Source organism: Cryptotermes secundus, unplaced genomic scaffold (assembly GCF_002891405.2).
Source record: "Cryptotermes secundus unplaced genomic scaffold, Csec_1.0 scaffold259, whole genome shotgun sequence".
In the NCBI taxonomy this organism is placed as follows: Eukaryota; Metazoa; Arthropoda; class Insecta; order Blattodea; family Kalotermitidae; genus Cryptotermes; species Cryptotermes secundus.
The window spans coordinates 863,239-882,173 of NW_019742445.1; the positions used below are offsets into that span (position 1 = coordinate 863,239).

General features: G+C 40.7%; 1 protein-coding gene across 1 annotated transcript in view; it reads left to right on the forward strand.

Annotated features, from left to right (window-relative positions):
- LOC111873149 (nucleolar complex protein 3 homolog) overlaps positions 1 to 18,935 on the forward strand; it is a 52,639-nt gene that overhangs the window by 29,175 nt on the left and 4,529 nt on the right. The window contains exons 7-10 of the mRNA XM_023867613.2: positions 2,300 to 2,500; positions 11,376 to 11,564; positions 14,490 to 14,671; positions 17,053 to 17,261. Coding sequence (XP_023723381.1) covers positions 2,300 to 2,500; positions 11,376 to 11,564; positions 14,490 to 14,671; positions 17,053 to 17,261 — 781 coding nt within the window. The remainder of the gene's footprint in view (positions 1 to 2,299; positions 2,501 to 11,375; positions 11,565 to 14,489; positions 14,672 to 17,052; positions 17,262 to 18,935) is intronic.

Below are 18,935 nucleotides of genomic sequence, written 5' to 3' on the forward strand. Positions count from 1 at the left end.
TCTTCCTCGTCTTCTTGTCACTTCTATCCTCCCCTCTATCTTTCCTTCAATAACTTCTTTTAGAAGGCAGTTTCTTTGTAAAACACGACCAATCCAATTAGCCTCCCGTTTTCTTATTTCATGTAGGATATTCCTCTGCTCACTGACTCTAATTAACACTTCTTCATTTCTCACATAATCGGTCCAACTGATCTTCTCCATCCTTCTCCAACACCACATTTTGAAACTTTCCAGATGTTTCGATCTACTGCCCTAAATGTCCATGTTTCAGCCCCAATTATTATATATAGTGTGATTATATTTACAATATCACCATGATTCAAGGTTGAAGAAAAAACAATAGGTAAGTCCTTTGGAATTTCATAACACATACAAGGTGCGGCAATAAAGAAACCGGATTCATGCTCTAACCCTTTATTGAAAAAAAATCAGACAATCGAAATGTTATCCCCTTCAGTGTGGTCCCCTCCCTGATCCCTACACCGCTCCATGCGAATTTTCCACTGTTGGAAGCAGTGCTGCAGGTCATCTTGTGTTATGCTCTTCAAGAGTTGCGTCGCTTTTGCTTTCACTGCATCCACGGACTCGAACCTGGTCCCTTTCAGCGCAGACTTAATTTTCGGGAAGAGAAAAAAGTCGCACGATGCTAGGTCCGGAGAATACGGTGGATGTTTCATCACTGGAATGTTGTTTTTTGCCAAATACCTCTTCACAGATAGCTCAGTGTGTGCTGGTGTGTTGACGTGATGAAGAACCCATGAGGCATTCTTCCACATGTCTGGTCTCCTTCGTCGCACACGTTCACGGAGGGTCGTCAAAACATTTTTATAATAAACCTGATTGACAGTCTGACCTTCAGGCACCCAATCAATGTAGATTACCCCCCGGATATCGAAAAAAACAATCATCATTGCTTTGAATTTGGACTTGCTCATGCGCGCTTTCTTCTTCCTAGGGGATTTGGGGCTCTTCCAATGCATGGATTGTCGCTTAGTCTCTGGATCATATTGAAGAATCCAAGTTTCGTCACACGTAATTACGTTTTGGAAGAAATCAGGATCATTTTCAATGTTTTCAAGAGTGTCAACACAGCAATTCACTCGATGTTCCTTTTGCTGGGGGGTAAGGATTTTTGGCACCACTTTAGCACACACCTTTTTCATGCCCAGATCGTCGTGCAAAATCTGTCTAACACTTTCCTTATTGATGTTCGTAAGTTCAGAAATTGCTCGAATGCTCAGTCGACGATCTCTTCGAACAATTCTAGCGACCTTCTCCACATTCTCTGGAGTTTTCGCAGTGGGAGGACGGCCCGATTTTGGATCGTTCCCGACGTTTTTCCTACCCTCCATAAACTTCTTAAACCACTCGAAAACTTGCGTGCGAGATAGACACTGATCACCATATACTTCTGTCAACAAATTGTAAGTTTCAGTGGCAGATTTTCCAAGTTTTGTGAGGAATTTGATGTTAGCACGTTGTTCTGCATTAGCACTCAGCATTATTCCGACGGAGCTCAGAAACACGATCCGCTTCTAACAATGGTCGCGGCCAGACTAACCGATGCACGTGAATGAAACTTTGTGTGACGGTAGAGGGAAGTCCAAGGGTCAATGCCCTACCCTCCTCTTCGTCAATGACGTGGCCGGAAATGAGTCATAAAAGTAATCCGTTTTCTTTATTGCCGCACCTTGTATAATAAAGATTATATTTTGCATTTCATGACAAAATGTTCACAGTAAATTCTAATTTGTAAAACTTGCTCTTTTATGTATATGCAGAAAATTTTATTGTCTTTCAGATTTTTTTAGTTCATATTTCTGTGTTGCATGGAACGGAAAATATGCATTTTTCTGAATGATTGCAGTGATAATTAATTAGGGTGATTTAAATTCTGGCTGTACAGGGCTGCTGGCAATTTAAAAGTCCGTACGTTAAAGGTTAATGGTATTGAACACATACTGTCTTACCACACCACATTGAGCTTAATCACATTTTCTACGAGAATTTTGCATCTGGCGAATTTTTATCAAGGGACATTTTTCTGTTAATGTTCATCAGGGAATCACATAATGCAGTCCTTGTTCTTGAATAGCCATACTATGTAAGGACATTATGTTCAGTTTTCATGACGTTTTCCACTAGAATGATGTTTTGGTCAGAATTTTATGAATGGACATTTTTATCTCACTGTTTATCAAGTGGCATTTTTGTCTCAATGTTCATCAAGGAGTCACCTGGTAGTGTCCATAGACACTAATTTATGGACACCTTTACAGTGAAATTTGTCCTCTTTCAGCAAGAGCTGAGAATGGGAGAACTAGCGCTCAGTTGTATGTGTGACCTGCTGGTGGCACATCCTTACTTCAACTTCTCTCATAACCTGGTGCAGCTATTGGTTCCATATCTGAATCATCCCCTACCTTCTGTGCGTCAGCTTTGCTCCAACTCAGTCTGTACTGTATTCAGGAATGATAAGCGAGGAGAAATATCTCTTGAGGTAAGAAGTTTACATGTGAATACAAAAGAATTTTAGATTGTGGCATTTTCACCATAGCATGTCATGTAGACAATACAACAGAGAACCTTTGTTTCTGCAGTCCTGAATTTTGTGTTTTTCATGAATTATTCATTTTTGCATGGTCCTGACCCAGTGCCCCCATAACAGAATATTAAATTCCAATGAATTTTTATGATTCCACAGTTTCATGTTTTGCACTTCATTTTTCTGGTCCTGACTACAAAAATATGCCCGATTTGACATTTTATAGTTCAGTTCTCAGAATTTCTTGTTTGAGGCAGAGGACTTCCTTCCTTGTTAGCAGACGCAAATGGTTCAGTCTAAAAATACATACCACCAATTGTCTGATGCACAGTTGCACACTGTATGACTACTTCAGTAAGGTCTGTCACCCATGAGGGGTTTTTCCCCCACTATAGTCCAAGCAGCTCACCCATTAGACCAGCTTTGATCTTGTTCCATCTTAGTATAATTGTAACTCAAGGAGAGCGGTGTGTCTCTCTCATGTCTGATAAGTGTTCCAAAAAATGACCATTGCAGCCCAGTGAGTATATTCATAAGTGAAACATTCAAGAGAAATGCACCCAGGCTACTTTTCTTCGATCTCCCAATGCCCATGCAACTTCACTTCATAGTGACAACATTTTATTGTTTCACAGCAAGAGGATGAAATATGGATAATAAAGGAAAACGGAAATCATTTATAATATGTGATAAAATTAATTTTTTAGCATGAGATGATGCACATATTGGCACATATGTGAAACTGGCATCACATTTTATACTGTGAGTGTCCATGCTAAGACACTGTTTTGAAGAACGAAGAAGAAACTGAAAGAAGATGCATCCAGTGTGGACCTTTCTCCAAGCAGTGGAAATCGCTGAAACATTAGCAACTGGAGGAACTGGAATCTATACTTGGTTCGTGGTTCAAGCAAGGAAGTGAGAGTAATGCTTCCATAAATGGCACCCACCTGAAGAAAAAGGCCCTGCACATCACGGCTTATCTGGGAATAGCCATCTTTTTAGCTTCCAGTGGATGGATTGTCAGATTTAAGAGGAGACACAGCATTGTCTACAGAACTCTTATCAGGTGAGAGCAGGAGTGTTGATGCAGAAACTAGAAGACCCTGTGATATGCATAATGCTGATGAGACTGGCGTATTTTTCAGTATACAACCTAGAGTACATTCACTTCTTGAGGAGATTTTTGTCGTGGTGGTATAAAATCTGAGCAGTGGGTTACAGTTCTCCTCTCTTATAATGCTGACGTAGTGATAAACTGCCACCTCTTGTAACTAGAAAATTATACAAGTCCACATTGCTTCAAGAATTTCAAAGAGACTGCATACAAAATGTGAAGGTAAAAGTAAAGCTAAAGCTGTAACAGGCCTTGGAAGCCCATGGGGTTGTGAGATGTCAAGGCTCCCACATTTTATCTAGACAGTCGGCTCACAGATGGCAGTGATGTTGTCAGCCTTACGCACCAACAGCCCTTTACCCCAAGGAAGTTTCCTGGTACTCATTTCTGTTAGAGGCTGAGTTGACCCCAGGACTATAGTATGGCTGGAAGGTTTAGGTCTGTTGAAAAATCCATTTGACCTCATTGGGATCTGATCCCGCCACCTTTCAGCTTGTGGCATATTGCCTCAACCAAGTACACTACTGCATGCCCCGTACAAAATATTGTAACATGTTTCGTTACTGAAGACGCTGTAGAGATTGTTAATTTGTTTATTCAACAAACTACAAGTAACGGCTACAATTAATTATCACACAGTTGCGGGGTTTCACACTTTATAACCCTAATCGCAATAATCTGTTTACACTGTTGCGGGGTTTCACGATTTATAACTCTATTCGCAAATCAATTCACTCTGTCTTCAGTAGTCTACAAGTTTTCAGTACGGGAGCTATACAAGTGTCCCTGTATCACACACTCCCAAGTATTACTCAGTTACACACACATCCGGTTCTTCTTTCCGCGATGGCTGCTAGACTACAACTGTAGTCTGCTGACTGGAGAACTGCTGATCACACACTCACTGTCTCCGGGGATGGCTACACATTCACTCGAGAGCTGTAACTAACTCGTAAATTCGTAACTCGAGAACTAACTTGAATAGTCTTCGCTGCTCCTTATTTAGCACCATTCCGGACAACACAGAAAAAAACCACGTAAGATCCACCACTGTGTCTTGCGCTGTGTTGCTAACAACGCTGTCTGGAGTTGTCTCTCGCAACCACTGTTTACCCGCGTGTCATAGCGACCAGCGTGCTGGGACTCGGCTCGCTTCGGCTCCGCTCGGCGCGTCACCGCTCCCGGGGGGGGGGGGGGGGGGCGTCCAGCTAGCGTGACACGTCACACTGCTCCCTCCTTAAGGCTGTTCGTCCCAAATAGCCTAACGGTGTACCCCTGTTCCTTTTCCTTCCCGTAGCTGTGCCTGCAGTGTCTCCTGTTGTTTCGGCTACTCTTCTTGCAGCGACTATTCTTCGTCCATTACATCTGCTCTCCTCTTAAGACAAAGCTCGTCTCGAGCGGTTCCCTTTTAACTTGCCAGAAGATCCAGTTCTATCACACTCATTCGTGACACATTCAATCTTTCTCGGGAGGCCGGTTCTTCTACATTACCGGTTCCTCCTCTGTGCTTTGCTTCTTTTTCGTTTTGGAGGGGGTCGACACCTCCATAGTATCCAGTTATTGATGTTTGCATCTGCTGGGATTCCATGCAGCACGTCTGCTTGTGCACTTGCACATGCGTCGAATTTCCCTTTCAGGACTAGTCCTTGTGTCCTCCTCTCATGTTGAAGTCCTTCTTGTGCTTTCTTTGACAAATCTTTATGTGGGCTTGTGCGTGACTCCAACTGATCTCCCTGAAATCTGAGTCTCTTGCGCTGTGTCACATTTGCACAGCTAGTCATCTTCTTGTCGGCAGCCAATTTGTGCCACTGTCCACACTTTACTTGGGTCAAATTCCTGAGGATGTTCCTCTTGTGCCATGCCACTGTTGCACGGCAGGACACCTTCCTGCAGGCGATGGCCAACTTCATCTGGGGTCCATGACTTACTCGTGTCGAATTCTTCAGATTTCGATGATTTCGGTCCCTACGACTTTTCTTCTTCGGTTCTCCAACCGGCATTACTTCGGCGTCTTTTACGGGTACCTCTCGTAGTTCTGCCGCCTCAGGTTTCCTGTGCACTGAGGCTGGCTTTTCCCCTTCTGGACGTGCCTCCATCCCTAGGCAGGCCATCGTTGCTCCGACCGGTATTATTATGGGGACCACTTCTTGTGCCGCCGCAGGTTTCGTGTCCACATTTCTTCTTGTAGACGTGCCTCCATCTCTTGGCAGTCCAACATCTCATTGTGGTTGGCATTCACCCTATTGTCTCTCATGGTGGCTGTCTCTTCTCACCATGCTTGTCTGTCAGCCTCCCATCTTGCTAGGAAATCTTCATTGTCTTTCTTTCTCTTGGCCTCCATTTCTTCCAGTATTAGAAATAATTTTTGCATATCTTGTTTTTCCATTTTATAGCGGTATAATTCGTTGAGGCGTGTTCAAGTTCGTAAACCTTCTGATGGTCACGTGTGTAAGTTCGATCCCACTTCTGAAACATCAGTTGTTACAATATGATGTGAGAACAAATTTTTGTATGACTACCAAAAATGTTTGAAGATGACCTCACACAGGTAAATAGAAAACTGGTTGCTAAAAATCGTGAAATCGTGCTTTTCAGCAATCAGCATGCTACCCATCTGAGGAACACCATATTTCTCAGCAACATCAAAGTTGTATTTCTCCCAGCTAATTTTACCAGCCACCTACAGCCTTTAGAGTTCAAGTGCCATCACAGAAAGCATTTGATTTGGAAGACTAGCCATAATGGATAGGGGTGTTTTTTTATGTGGGCCATGCTGAGATATTAATACCGGGAGGTTTGGGACTTAGTTAGTTAGTTATTGGAGAGGGTGGGTTTCCCCATGCTAGTTATTGGAGAGGGTGGGTTTCCCCATGCACTGAGACCTGTATTGGTCCATTGTGCTTCCCTCTATGATTTCTACCAGTCTCTATATCCTACCGGTACTGGTGCTTACCATCAGTCCCGCCCAGCCAGCGAGACCGGCTCTACTAGCTGAGAGGTATCTATAATGCTTCCCCATCTACCAGAAGTATTAGAGACTGCTGTTGGGCGGGAAATGTCCAGTAATTTGGCTCAGGGACCTCCTTTGGAGATATGAGGTTCTTTTACATGCCGTAAAGCTACGACATGGGACCCACGGCTTAAAGTCCCTCCTGGAGGACTTGTTCCCTGAATTTTTCCACCCATAAAAATTCGACGACCTCTGCCGGGTATTTGAACCTGCGTACTACGAGTCATGAGGTGGGAACATTACCTCTAGACTACGGAGGCTGCTGAGGTTTGGGACTTAGTCAGTTGATTGTGAATTCTATATGGGAGTGTTTGAAAAGAGGACTTGAGCCAGAGGTGAATCAATAGCCATTGTTGGAGCTGTTACCAGGAAATGTCTGGTAACAGACTGAGAACACTAGACTGTGTGCTGTGGTGAACTGTAAAGTGGAAATAGGCAGTAGTGTTTTGATTATTTGTAGTTACGACCTGTAAGTGATCAGTAAATCGAGTTATCCAAAATCCCATCTATAGTCACACAAATATTACTTGGCAATATCATTTTCACTTTCATGATTTTACACCTTCCTCAATTTTACTCTTATCTTAGGTGGCCCCTTACCCTTTCCAGTCATAGCATTATTAGAAATTTTTGGAGCCAGGACGTCAAGCGTTTTTAAATGCCTGCCAATCCACTGAGTGAATTATTTTGCTTGAAAAGTTGATGCAGCAAGGGCACAACTTGTAAGCAGAATGTGTACTTACTTTTTCAGTTGTCCAATTCTTGGACAGTGAAACTTCACTACTGTCAGTGAAGAGGTGGTAGTCTTCAGTATCAGACACACTGAATCCTAGCCTGTCCATCAAGGAAAGAACTATGAAATAAATGGTTTTTCAGAGTATGGAAAGTTACACACATTGCATGTAGGTTTTCTGTAATTTGGAATTATACTGTGAACATAACCTCCGTCACTGTCAACTAATACCAATAATCTGATGCCCCACTTTGTTAGTTGTTTTGGATTATAAGTTTTGAAAATTATTTTGCTCTTGAACACAACTGTTGATTCATCTATTGCAATGTTTTTACCTGGCATAACGTTTTTCTGAAACTGTTTCTCTGTATGTTCATCACCCCATGTACTTTCTTTGAACTTTTGATGGTCCGATTGCTTTCTTCAGTGGTATCATTTCCCCACATACTTCATCCAAAATATATGTAAAAAGCAATCTCTGGACATTACGTCACCAAAAAATTTTATCTATGTTTTCCTCTCAATATACCAGTAGCCATTTATGTCTGGTAATAGGATTAGACCCATATTTATAATTTGACCTAAAAATTCCTTCACTTCATGAACACACATCAGACCACCTACTCCAAATGGACCATGGGCTTGGCTGAAGTTTGGCGATTTTGCGTCCCCCATACCTGTTTGCTGCTATAACAATGCTATTCGAAAGCTTATTATTGAAAAATAAAATAAAATAACCCATTGGCTCTGCATGTTTAATAAATACGTATGCCTTGGGTTTCTTGTTGCCCATTATCATGTCTTCCCACCCAAGAACATGCAACAACACTTGTTTCACTCTCTCACTTTCCGACATTTCATTGCTCGATTCATCATTTGCAGTTACTCCTTCAGTTTTCAAATGCATCTCATCATCAGAGTCAATTTTGAGTTCTTCATTTAACATATCACTAATAGGTTCTTCATCCTCATCACACAAGGGATTCTGTATCTGATTTTTTCAATCCAGAGGACTGAGATTCAGTCGAATATAAAAGGAAGCTGCTAACAAGGCCGCGCCATAGCTCAAGCAGTTAGTCGCTGGCTTCCCGCCATGGTGGCCCAGGTTCGATCCTGGGGTCTGGTCAAGTGGGATTTGTGGTGGACGAAGTGGCGCTGGGGCGGGTTTTCTCCAAGTACTTTGGTTTCCCCTGCCAATCTTCATTCCACCAAATTCTCCATCATCATAATCATCCAGGGCAGGCTACAATAGGCCAGTCAGTGGCCACTGTGCCGAGTGAACCCAGTTGGACTCCACCCTCACTAAGCAAATTAAAAAAATTAAAAAAAAAAAGCTGCTAACACATGACACGCTGTAATATGTAAATGGCATTTGTTCCTGGAGAAGTTCAAATTATGAATTCCAGATGGCAGAAGAAGGGAGACAAAACATTCATGAATGTGTTTGCACAGAGTACAATGGCCAGTCATGACATACGACAGGTGAATGTTGATCATATATCGACATTCACCCGTGGAAGCACTGTCAGCATGTCAATTACGTATTGACATATGACCAGAAAGGGTTAAAGAGTGTAAAATTAAAGTTTCACTGTAAATCTCCGCTGTTATTTAGAGCCCACATTAAAAACTGTAATGTCCCTATTTGAGCTGTCATTTTCACCCACATCTTATCATTGTAAGCAGAGTTCTCAGAATTATGCTTCTCTATTTCCTGATGATGAATACACATTTATCCACAATCTGTATACTTACTTATGGTTTATTTAATGTTGTTAGAGACTATATAGCATCATGCCACAGTCAAGATGTACTTAAAATTTAATAAGTGATGTTGGAATTTTCAGTTTCCGTTACAGAACTCAAAGTTGTGAAATACATTTAGTTATTAGGTACATTTCCCATGTTTTGTTTAGGCTGTTAATCACTTTTTGTCAGATCCTTATGTATTACTCCGTATTATTAACAGCACAAAAGTATGATAGGTCACACGTTGGCTTCATTGATGGTCATTTGCAGAACATGGTGTGAAATGTAGCTGTATTCACTAGTGCATTCCCATTAGTTATTCTGTATTTTACTCTAGAATGATATAATAATTTGTATGATGCTGTGTTAGTGGGTTTTTTAAGTGACTTGTAGATTTAAGTTGTATTTTTGTAAGCATGATTGCTTTCTCCTACATTGGACTTTCCAACTGAGAAATGGGTTCCTTACTTGGTGGGCAGTCAGAGACCGGGAAGATACATAAGTTCTTCACAGAGAAATTTGTAAAATTTGTGTTCATGTCCACAGAATTGATCATAGTTCATTACATCCAGTGATTAAAGAGATATCAAGGAAATTTTATTTACTTCATTAATCCCTTCACGGGTGGCTGAAAATGTTACTTTGTGTTCCCTAAGACACAATATACAAAGGGTGTTGCGTATATAATGCCTCCTATTTTTTGTGTTAATATGTAATGTCTGAGCTGGATGTTGGTGGTGTTGTAAAGGTTGAACCTTCCCACCAGAGTACTGTTACTTTCGTTGTCGTGCGACAAATAGCGACAGCAGAGCAGGCTACAAAAATGGCGTCTGACATAGAAGTGCATATGAAACAGAGATGTGTTATTGAATTTCTCACTGCTGAACAGATTGCACCCATTGACATCCATCGATGCTTGCTAAAGGTGTACGGAGACGATGCATTGGATGTCAGCACAGTGAGGCAGTGGGTAGTGTGTTTCAACAATGGCGAAAGAGAAATGCACGACAAGCCACGCCCTGGGCATCCCTGCTCAGCTGCCACTCCACACAATGAACAGCGCCTTGATCAGCTCATCTGTACAGATCGGCAGATAATGACCAGGGAACTGTGTGCACGGCTTAATATTGGCTGTAATGCATTGGAAACAATGTTGGGGAAGCTGGATTATTGCAAAATTTGTTTCAAGTGGGTCCCACGGATGCTTACACAGGACCACAAAACTCATCGAATGGATGTCTGTCAGGATGTGTTACACCAGTTTGAGGCTGAGGTGACAAGTTTCTGCACAGCATCGCCACCAGAGATGAGACATGGTGTAACCACTACAAGCCGGAATCCAAAAGACAGTCCATGGAGTATTGACATCCAGATTCCCCAAGAAAAAATGAGTTCAAGACACAGCCATCTGCACGGAAAGTGATGTGCATAGTCTTTTGGGATAGGCAGGGTGTGATTTTCTTGGATTTCGTGGAGCCTGGTCAGACTGTCAATTCTGAATGCAACAAGATGACAATGACTACGCTGAAAGCCCACATTTCTCGAGTCAGGCCAGAGAAGCAGACAACCTTTCGCTTGCAACACAACACTAGACCCCATACCAGTTTGGCGATCACTGTGCACATTGCCAAGTTTGGCTGAACTGTCTTACCACATCCACCTTATAGCCCTGATTTAGCACCTTCAGACTTCCATCTCTTTGGGCCTATGAAAGATGGACTACGTCGGCAACATTTTCCAGACAACGATACTGTCATTGCAGCTGTAAGAAAATGGCTAGCTTCTGCTGGTGCAGACTTTATGAGCACGGCATACAGGCTCTTATTCATCTCTGGCAAAAGTGCATAACAAATGGTGGTGATTATGTGGAAAAATAACTGTAAGTAGCTGAAATCTTGGTCTGTTTAACTGCGTTATTATGCTTTCTGTATCTGTTGTAGTTTTCATTAAAAAAAATAGGAGGCACTATATACGGAACGCTCCTCGTACATCATTATTGCATTCATAACAAATGGGTCCATCTGTCGCTGCTATCATCTGAGCGACACAAGGACAATGTGCAAAAGCTGTCAGCCTGGAAAAAACTTTGGGATGTACACAGCACTGAACCTAGAAATTTTTGAGGGATAGATTGTGAGTAAAAAAAAAAATTCTTGGAATGCCTCTAGGGATTAATAACTAGAAAATTCATAGATCATATGATGCTCCATTTCTCTTTCAGATTGTACGTTGCATCAACTGTCTTGTGAAGTCTCGGTCACATTCTGTTCACCCTGAAGTTCTGAAGGTTTTGTTATCACTGCGTATAAAGGAAATTAATCTTGAAAAAGAAAAGGAGGATGAACTGAGGCAAAAGAAATTTATGAAACATAAACAGAAGCTTCTTACAATGTCCAAAAAAGAGCGCAAGGTATTGTATTGGTATGAATAGTAAGACCTTTGAAAATTGAAGTAGAACACTACATATAAGTTCCTGAGAGAAGCCTTTTTATTTTATTTGTTAATGTTAAATTTAACAATGCTGTTAATAGCACATTATATTGCATTGAGTGGTCAGTGGATAATGAATTGGATTTGGAAGGAAGTGGCCGTGGCCAAAGAATCCCAGTCAGTATAACCAGTCTCCAAGTCAAGAGTTGAACATATGACCTCCTAAATACAAAGCAGGGGTGCTATCCACAGAACTGTAACATTTAAAGAGAAGTTTATTTATGACTCATATGAGTCTAGCTTTTGGTAGGATAGGGAAACATCTTATGAATTGCATGCAAGCCTGTTGAAATAGGAACATAGTTGTTAGGTGCTAATAAAGATGTAGCATTACACTTCACGGAGTTCTGGAGCTTCTATTTTTAATCTCTGTCATGTTTTTCGATAATTTGTATCATATGCTTTAGGTGTGGATACTCACAGGTTGCTCTGAAACATCAAGGAGGATTTTTTTAAGACCCAAAGTCTTTTGCACACTGTGAAATGGCTGTAAATTAACAACTGTACTTGAAGGTTCTGATTTAAATTAAGGATATTAAAATAAACAGGGATTATAACAGGACATCCCCAAAAATTGTAGCTCTAGTACTTGGAGCTGACAGTCCAGGAAAAGCTGTGCCGTGGCTGGGCAGGTCCATTCGTGAAAGTTGAGGGGTGTTGTCATTAGTCATTCGTCTGCATTCAGTGCGAGTAGTCATGTCAAGAGTATTCTTCCTTGTACAGTCAAGTTAAAAGTTTTGACTGTAGGAGTCATATTTGAGTGTATTATTCTGTAAATACTGCATTAAAATTGTGGCAAGTTACCTTATGTCCATCGCTGTGCAACGGCTACAATGGAAATTGTTGAGTTCCAACAGCGACAAGTCGAATACAAACAGACCGTTACGAAGGAGCGTTCCCGAGGCAACGGATTGCCGAACACATGAGTTTGGAATAGGCACTTCCATACCATAGTAACGCAAATAGCGGAGCCGTTGCATAGACAGTGCAGAAGCAATGAACGCGTCTCCCCAGAAATGAACTACAGAGAGTTTGTTGTGCCCATTACGTAACAGCGGACAGTAGAAATGAAACAGTGAGGAATGGTATGTGGTATCTAGTCTGCAGAACACCTACATAAGCTGAGAGCTACAGAGAAAGACTGCACTGGCAAGGGCCAGCAGCACACACAAAAGGCAGACCCATCCTCTCATCACAGAGGGCGCCCCACAGAAACAAGACCGTATTTGTTAAAGGTAATAAATATCTGGTCATGAGCCCCAGGTATGGCTTGGCACCGAGACTTACTGACTGACTGACTGTCAGTTGCAATGTGACTTTGACTTTGACTTGACAGAAGACAGCAAGAAGTCAGTATTGGGATAGCTGTCGCTGAAGACAGTTGAGATCCAACCATGGCCAAAGATAGTGGAGACATCGCATTGAAGTATTGGGCCAGAAGTCAAGTGGTGACAGTGACAATATTTTATTTTATTGTTTATTTTTATTCATTGATTTTCTTTTTTGTTTATTTATATTTGTACATTTTTTATATCCTTTAACATGCCACCCACACGAAGTAAATTGAGTGGAAAAGTGTTGCATTCACAATCAAGAGAAATTGTTAGTAATGTAAGAAATGTAAATGAAAGAGGCTGGGCCAACAATTACAGTGAAGAACATAGGAGTGGAAGTAGCAAAGGCAACAGGTGTATCGGAAAGTAGTGTCAGAAGAATAAGAGAAACAAAAAAATATTGAATCTGGGGCTTCCACTTCCTTTTCGTCACCCCATAAAGAAAGACCTAGGAAATCTCCACTAGCCACTTTGGACGACTTTGACAAGTGTGTGGTGCGAAGAACAATTAATGACTTCTACATAATCAAAAAACGAAGACCTATCCTGAAAAAAGTTCATGAAAAGTTGAAGAAAACTTAAGATTTTCAGGGATGCATCTCCATATTAAAGAAAATTATTTTGAAACTGGGGTTCCGCTGGAAGAAAACAAAAAATAATCGGACATTGCCATTGTTGCCCCTTTAGAATAGACCCATGTAATATGTAAATAAACTCTTCATGTATATAACAGTGAAAAAGTGTATAATAGTGTATAGTGCATAATATATTCGGCACTTTTAACGTTGGATGTGTGAACATCAACAAGAAGAAACCACCATCACTATGCAACACAATGAGGTAAGAAGTTATTTCCTTTTGAGAACACCTGTACTGCATTCCCCGCCACACTTGTTGGCATACTGGAGCTCTCCCCGCCACTACCAGTACTTCTCCTACCTTGCGTCGGAGGACTGTCACCTCTAAGTACTAGAGCTATAAGCAGTTGGATTCACTGAGAACTTTTTTGAAAAAGTTGTTTGTAGGCTAAAGAATAGAGGGGAGAATGATTTTATAATATCCATTCAGGGAGCAGGCTCTGAGTATGTGAATATTGTAATGCTGTCTGTCTCAGGGTGTGATCCAGTGGTGAGTTTTTGTTCCTGCTGTGATGAACTTCCAAATTCCACAATCCCAGAAAATCGAAGAGTAATTAAGTTTTATTGCTGAACATTGTAGTATTGCAGTGAAGCACCTGACTTGCATTTAGGCCTTTCTGTCCTTACTGAAATTTGGTATGGTTTTTATAGCCACCTATGTTACCTGCTGTGTTAGCACCTTAGAATATGCTGCCACATCTTCCTACATTCATCCTGATCATACTGACATGAATTTGGCACTTCATGTTTTCAGTAATTGATACAGAAGCAAGAAATAATCAATCAGCAGTTATGTTTTATGTGTGTGTGTCTGCTTCAGTTAGGCTATAAATTTTTTATATAACCTCTGATGCTCAGTTTTTGTTTATGTAGAGAAGCAAGAAACTAGAGGAACTAGAGAAGGAACTGTTGGAGACTAAAGCAGAAGAGAATAAACAAGCCAAGCAGCAGTACCTCACAGAAGTCACCAAATTTGTGTTCACCATTTACTTTCGTGTACTGAAGAAAGCACCATCTTCTAAGATACTAAGCATCACACTTGAGGGACTTGCAAGGTGATTATATTAATGCTGGTTGTTATGGTCTCATTTTGCTTACAGTGCAATTTCAATATAACAATAATTTATAAAATTTGCCAAAGGTTGCTTTGATGGGTATTCATAATAACAAAAAAGACTTGAAATACACACACTTCAAGCCTGTTCCATAACCTCCAATTACATATATCACAATATGGCACTAAGATTTTAAAAAATGTGCATAATCCGTTAGTGGAACATGTGGTCCAAACCATTTTTTCTCATCACCTTTAATCTTACTGGCCATGTTTTGCATTATTGTGTTGGCATGTCCACAGTCCAGTTGGCCATGCATCACATTATTGTATCACCAAAATGCCTCTTTATTTGGAGCCAACCTGTAGTAGCTGTTACACTCTTAATGTTGTATTTCAGCATCCTGTTGCATTGTATTCTGTCCACGTATTTGTGCCCGTTTTCCTTTAACTTATACTACAAGTTCAAATTACAAATTTAATGTTTAATTTATAAGTTTTATTTATCCTATTTTCTCCAATATGTTTCAGCCTACATAGGCATCATTAGATGCATTGAAATTTTTTTGGTGAAACTGCTGCAATTTGTATACTGTCATAACACTTTTTTTCCCCAGTTTTATGATTCACTAACTACACGAAACAATGAAATACGCACAGCCACAAAAAAGTAAGTGTGCATTCAACTGCACTGAAAACGTCATCAGCATATTCCATACATAAATGCTAACACAGCTCAGTATTACATGGTGCATTTGTATATAATGCCTCCTATTTTTTGTGTTAATATATAACATCTGAGCTGGATGTTGGTGGTGTTGTAGTAAAGGTTGAACCATCCCGCCAATGTACTGTTAATTTGGTTGTCGTGCGACAGATAGGGACAGCAGAGCAGTCTACCAAAATGGCGTCTGACGTAGAAGTGCGTATGAAAGAGAAATGTGTTATTGAATTTCTCACTGCTGAACAAATTGTACCCATTGACATCCATCGACACTTGCTAAAGGTGTACGGAGACAATACAGTGGATGTCAGCACAGTGATTTGGTGGGTAGTGCGTTTCAACAGTGGCGAAAGTGAAGTGCACGACAAGCCACGCCATGGGTGTCCTTGCTCAGCTGCCACTCCTCACAATGAACAGTGCCTCATCCGAACAGATCAGCAGATAACGACCAGGGACTGTCAATTCTGAACGCTACAAGACGACGCTGACTAAGCTGAAAGCCCGTATTTCCCGAGTCAGGCCAGAGAAGCAGACAACCTTTCGCTTGCAACACGATAATGCTGGACCCCATACCAGTTTGGCGACCACCACGCACATTGCAAAGTTTGGCTGGACTGTTGTACCACATCCACCTTATAGCCCCGATTTAGCACCTTCAGACTTCCATCTCTTTGGGCCTATGAAAGATGAACTACGTGGGCAACATTTTCCAGACAACGATGCTGTCATTGCAGCTGTAAGAAAGTGGCTAGCCTCTGCTGGCGCAGACTTTTACAGGCGCAGCATACAGGCTCTTGTTCATCGATGGCAAAAGTGCATAACGAATGGTGGTGATTATGTGGAAAAATAGCTGTAAGTAGCTGAAATCTTGCTCTATTTAACTGCGTTATTATGATTTCTGTATCTGTTGTAGTTTTCTTTAAAAAAAATAGGAGGCATTATATACGGAACGCCTTTAGTACATGTTACAGGTACACCAACCACCAACACGCACTGAACACGAAAAGGAAATTATACTTCAAAATTCAGAATTTTATTATAAAATTGGAAAAAGGGTGTTAACAACAATGTATAAAGTGCAGCAGTTTCACCAGAACAGTTTCAGAGCACCTGATGATGGCTGTGCAGTGTGAAACATGTTGTGGAAAATATGACAGAGTGAAAGAATTAAAGAGTTTAAAAAAAAAATGAATTTTAAAAATTCCAGTGTAACTTATACTAGAAGTTAATATAAGACAGAAACAATTACATGAAATGATGCCCTTAATTTTCTCCACTTCATATGTATGTGATCCTTCTATTGATGCACTATTCACCCTTGTTCAGGTTTTTGTCAATTCTTAAATAGCATCTGAATGAATCAGGAGGAAGATGAAAATAAATAAGTAGAAGGCCACCATTGTTTTGGAAAAACTTCCATGGACTTTACCAGACTACTCGGCATTATACTGGAGAAGAAATTACTCTTCATAATTACTACTGTGAAAACTTCACATCAGCCTTCTGAGCATTGTTCTGACATTTGTTTTTGTGTGCTTCTGTATGTTCATGAGTGAGAGAGAGAGAGAGAGAGATTACCTATATGTTCATCTATTCCAAGGACTTCTATTGAAGAACATTATTCCAGTGGGAATAAATTTAAAATATATATTTTTCAGATATGCTCACTGCATCAACCTGGAGTTCTATGAAGACATAGTGAATGTGTTGAACCATTTACTGGAACATGAGCCACTAGGTTATCGAGAGCAGATGCACTGCATCCAGACAGTTTTCACCATTTTGTCTGGCCAGGGAGAGGTTCTCAACATTGATCCATTCCGCTTCTATGTTCACTTATACCGCAATCTTCTCTCAGTTCATGCAGGTAACTCCCAGACTACATTCAGTCGTAATCATTGTTTCAGATCTCATTTAGTATTACACAACCTCATCACTTAATATAGAATCATCAAATAATTTAATAACCAACGTGGTGCTACAGCTCAAAAAACTTAGCTGACCCCATGTAACAGGGTCAGGAAATTTTGTGCCTTTTATGGAAACCAAAGTTTCATTACTGTGTTCACAGTAGCATGCCACTGGACCATATACGTGGGTTATTTCAAAAGTCATGGCAACTAATTTTGGGGGGCAAACATGTTACAGTGAAGAAAATTCAAAATATACTTATGAAAGGGCATGATATACCCCTCCGATTGGATTAGTCAGATCAGGTAGATGTGAAGGGGCACAGGTATAGTAGGCAAGAAAAATTGCGCATTACGGAATGACTTTTTTTTTCATTCTTTAATCCTCGAAAAATTCAATTGTTATTAAGAAATAAAAAATTCAATGTGAGTTAAATCTGAATTCTTACATTACGACTAGCAACCTTCAAAGTAGTCTCCAAGTATATCAAGTACTCGCCGCCAGCGATGAGGAAGATGGCGAATTCCATCAGCTTCACCATCTCCAAATCTTGTCATTCATGCCGAACTGCGTTGGAAATGTTGTCTTGTGTACAAAAGCATTTCCCTCACAATGGCTGTTTCAATTTGGGTATTAAGTCATAGTCACATGGCGAAATGTTGGGTGAACATGGAGGATGGTGTAGTACTTCCCATCCCCAACATTGTAAACGATTCTTGACACCGTTTGCTGCGTGGGCAGTTGCGTTGTCGTGAAGGAAGATGACATTGTTAGAATGCTTCTATCCACCTTGCAACAGTTCTGTATGGTAGAGCACGCTCACCCAGAGCTTCCACAAGTTCTGAGTGACATTCAGTCGTATTTCTGCTGTGAAGCACTGCTATTTTCATGTAACAGTGCTGTTCCAGCTGGCTAACGTTCATTCTCAATGAAGGTTATGATCACACTGACTTCGCGCTGGACTCGCTTTGTTGTCCTTGGACTTCCACATCATCTAGCAGCATCATTAGAAATCAGACGTTGCTGTCTCTCAGCGGCAAATTTGGAAATTCCGGTCGGAGCTTTCGAAATTTCAGAAAAATTATGTTGCCATGACTTTTGAAGTAACCTATGTATATTGGTACATAAAATGTATACAGAAGTATGCATTTTATATACCTTGTTTATGACACCCAACAGGATGCATACTATTAAGATTCTATATATTGGGCAATTTGAATGCAGTCCACCCCCTCTTTTGTTTAGATCCATTTTAATACTATCCTCTCATGTGTGCTAAGATCTCCGTGGTATTCCTTCTGTGTGCATTTACTATCTTTCCCCTTATCAATTCTAGATACTCTAACTTTCCCACATTTTGATAGCTGTCTTTATATTATGATTTTGTCTCCCCTTATAATGATTATCCTCCTTAGTGATGTCGAGTAAATTTTCTGTGCTTTTAATTTTTAGTGTGTTTGTATTGCCTGATAAATGAACATCAGTGGCATAGACTAGATGCTGGTATGTTCTATTCACTTTTAATTCTTTCTGATTTTCTGTACCTTTGTAGTATAATGTAAAGCTATCCCTGTAACAGGCCATGGAGGCCCATAAGGTTGTGACATGTCAAGGCTCCCACGTTTTCTGA